Source organism: Pangasianodon hypophthalmus, chromosome 19, assembly GCF_027358585.1.
Source record: "Pangasianodon hypophthalmus isolate fPanHyp1 chromosome 19, fPanHyp1.pri, whole genome shotgun sequence".
NCBI classification, from domain to species: Eukaryota; Metazoa; Chordata; class Actinopteri; order Siluriformes; family Pangasiidae; genus Pangasianodon; species Pangasianodon hypophthalmus.
In genome coordinates, this window is record NC_069728.1 from 17051792 (window position 1) to 17055630 (window position 3839).

At 40.0% G+C, this 3839-nt stretch overlaps 1 protein-coding gene across 1 annotated transcript; it reads right to left on the minus strand.

Moving 5' to 3' along the window:
• Positions 1-826: 826 nt before the first annotated feature.
• On the minus strand, positions 827-3003 carry ttll2 (tubulin tyrosine ligase-like family, member 2). Its single transcript, XM_034313493.2, has 2 exons — positions 2937-3003; positions 827-2817 (listed from the first exon to the last, which is right to left on the minus strand). Exon 2 carries the CDS (start codon positions 2756-2758, stop codon positions 1124-1126), a length of 1635 nt encoding a protein of 544 aa, XP_034169384.2. The 5' UTR covers positions 2759-2817; positions 2937-3003; the 3' UTR covers positions 827-1123.
• Positions 3004-3839: the final 836 nt, after the last annotated feature.

Consider the following 3839-nt stretch of genomic DNA (forward strand, 5'->3'; position numbering starts at 1 on the left):
CTATTTTAGAAAAAATCACACAATCAATGGCAGTGCTATAACACCATAGTAATATTTTTTTCTTGAAAATATCTGTGGCAGAAATACTGACACCCTGAAAGGATAAAATACATGCAAACGAATTGTCATCCTTGGGGAAGAAAAAAAAGAGGTCGAATTTCAAAATGCACTGTGGAAGTACACACTCATTCACACCTAGGGGTAATTTAGAGTAGCCAATCCACCTATTGGTATGTTTTTTAGGAGGAAACTGGAGAACCTGGAGGAAATCCACACAGACAGGAGCTGTGAGGCGGCCAAACTGCCCTCTCCACGACAATAAAATAATGTTAGAATAAAATATATATGGCATCCCTGAAGGTTCGAGCTGAAAATATCACTCCTTTCATGTTATTCACATTATATATTCCATGCATCCATCCATCCATTCTCTGTACCGCTTATCCTACACAGGGTCTCAGGGTAGCCTGGAGCCTATCCCAGGGGACCCGGGGCACAAAACGGGGGACACCCTGGATGGGTTTTTTTGCTTAGATGGAGATTTTGCTTATTTTACTGAAGTGTGACAATAATTGCTTTTTTTATTGCCTTTTTTTTTTAATTAAATGTTTATTTATTTAACCTTTAATGTTAGAATTGGACCATTATTCTGAATGACAGTTTTTATTCTCCATAAAGTATTGTTTTTCCTTCATAAGACCACAAAGCAATAATATCAGAATGGAATGATATCAGGTAATATTTATGCTTATTATTAGCAACCCTTGGTCACAAAAAAAGATACATCTCATCTCATACATGTCAAATTGTTATCGGAGGAAAATAAGTGCTCATATGTTGTTTTTGGATGGATCATGAACCTCGAACACAGCTCTCTGTCCTCTTTTTCAACTCTGTGTAAATAAATTTCACATCATAGTCATGATGAGACTCATGTTGCACCACATGGCTTATTATTCATGAGAGCGTGACCCGTACCTCTGACTGGTTCAGTATTCAGCCAAGGACGTGCAACATTCTCAGCCTTACAGTCTGGGTTCAGCACAGAGATAGTATGAGGTGCCATTCATAATCCTGAGTAAAATATTTTCTTCCAAAGTTTGGTCAGTTTGATGAGCAGTAGTCATTGAGAAGAGGAGGGGTTTCTAGAGGTGAATTTATTTTTGATAACAGCACCTCCATCATTGCTCCTCCTCGTCTCTCTGTGGACACGTGAGGACGTTAGCTGACTCATGAGCTTATGCGTCTCGTGCACTATTGTCCTGACGTCGAACGTGTCCTGCGAGGCTTTCTGTGTGACCTCGTTGAAAGGAAACGTCAGTATGAAATCCCCAACACGATGAGGTGGTACAGTCCTGTCATGCGTTCTCTGGTCCCATGAGAACATTGGGGGCTTTTGTGTGGATTTATGGAAGTGAATATTAGGTAATGCGCATGCATTAGACGATGAGCGTCTAGGATTTTGCCCCGGGCTTGGAAGTGAGACGAGTTCCCAGTCGTCTGAGTCAGTGGTGTCAAATTCAGACCGATGATGTGGCACTTCAAACGTTTTTTTGGTTGCTGTCTTTGGATTTGGATATGAATTTGAACGTGATGTCTTCTCAAGATTTAAACACTTGGACTGATGTTTGTATTCATACGCAGATTTCGGTATGAGAAGAACTCGTGCAATTTTTGGCACTAAACACTTGGTGTGCAAGCAGCATTTTCTAAGACATCCTCTTCGCCTCAGCCTGTCGATCTTCCTGTAGTTCATCAAGTCAATGAGGTCATTTATCAGACCTTTTTTGACCTTTATATCAACAGGGCAGTCCAAAGAAAGTGCTGGACTGCAGTTGACCTCTAAAAGCCAAGGCTTGAAGTTGGAATCGATGAGGATATCAAATCCAAACAGCTCCACACAGTTAGGACTGGAAGGAACGGATGGAGCAATCGTGAGCAGAGTCAGTGTCACTATGTTGCTGATCTTTTGCCAGAGCTGGGCTTCACTGATGTCTTGGCTGCGAAGGAAGCTACGGAATTTACTCATGGTCCACTTACACCCCTGACCTATGCGCTCTTTATCCGTGGTGTAGAATAAACCGAATTTGTTGATGCTTGTGTTTGTGAGGTGAGAGAACAGGTTGTCTAGAGATGCCAGGTCGTATTTCTCAGTCGCGAAACGCACCAAGCCCTCCTGGTGCATGTAAATCGTAAGAGGACGGAAACTCTTCACACACACATAGATGCGCAGGTCAAATTTGTAGCCTGAGATCAGAAACGGGTTGCTTATATATTTCTGTACGATCACTGTCGAGTCATAATTCAAGTGTTTGATATCCTTAAAGATAAAGATACCCCTCCCTCGAGAGAGATCCACCGGCTTACAGATCCAGTACACTCGCTTTCCTTTGTTTTTTGTGTACTCCTCCAGGAACCTGGTGTAATCGTTCGGCAGGATGAAGGCCAGGGGACTGAAGTCATAAAGTGCAGGGCCGTACGTGCCTCTCATTCTTCTCAGGTTGCGTGCCAGGCAGTCCTTGCGTGAGATAATCGCTGTTTTAGGGTGATGATTCAGCCTCTGCCAGGGCAAGATATTCTCATAGTCTGAGCTGCGAAAAGCCGAGCTGCGCCAGTACAGGTTCCAGTCTCCTTCCTCCTGCTCCTGAGGGTCGAACTCCTCCCAGCCGCGCTCCAGCAGCACCTCGCGCACCACGTCTGGAGCGTTCTCGTGGAGCCGGAACACCAGAGGGGCATTAACAGGAGGTCTTGCAGACATGGAATAAAAACCACACAGCTTTCAACAAAGCAAGGAAATGGAGTAGAATAGTGATATTCCTAAAGGAGAGGAAACAAAAACATAATGAAACGTGGAACTGAACATTACCATAAATTCATAAATCGTAAAATTGGCGTATTTTCGTTGAGAAACAAGACGTTAGTGAGAAATCCCTTACTGTGCCTTGAATAAGTATTCACCCCCCTTCAGCTATTCCACATTTTGTAGTGTTACAACTTGAAGCTGAAACAGAATTACTTAAGATTACACGTCATGAACATACACACAATAGCCTGTAATAACTTGTTTCTCTGAAGTCCCACAGCATTAAATATGATTATAAATGAATACGAAGTACGACGTGTTGTGTAATAAATAAAACTGGTTAGCACTGGCAAATTGCCACCCTATCAGTGATTATTTTCCCGTAACAGCATGCCCCCGAGGGTTTTATTCCTTACTTAATCTTACGGGATGTACTACCAGGAAGTAAAGAAAGTTAATTATACAATACTTCATATCTTTTCTTATATATACAGGTAGGTTTCTAGCAGATTTTAGCACATTTTGTTCGTCTAGGGCTCGATATACTCTTATAGGCAACTGCTTTTTTTCATTTAAAAAATAATTTTAAAATAAATTTCAACAATACGCTCTATTATAAATTCTGTTTTGGTTTCAACTGCATGGAAAAAATGCTTTGAGGTTAGTGATTGTTGTTTGTGAATTTTTATTTGAATTTTTATTGAATTTGAAATACATAATATATTTAAAATGCTGATTTTGACAAAACATGATCTCAGGAGATATGTTATACGGTGTCTGTTTGTTTGTTTGTTTGTTTGTTTGTTTGTTTGTTTTCATTTAAATTTTTTGGAGGTCTGCTATTCTAAATGAAACAAGATTTAATGTTTTTCTACAGTATATTTTCTTGTTGTGATTAAACCAATGTAAAACCAACATTTTTAATTAATTAAATAATTATTTTTTTATACTTAACTGTTAGATATCTCAATTAAAAAGGTTTTCAGAGGCAAGTAATGATTTTGTAGGGGGAACAGCATTAAATAAAGTTGTATAA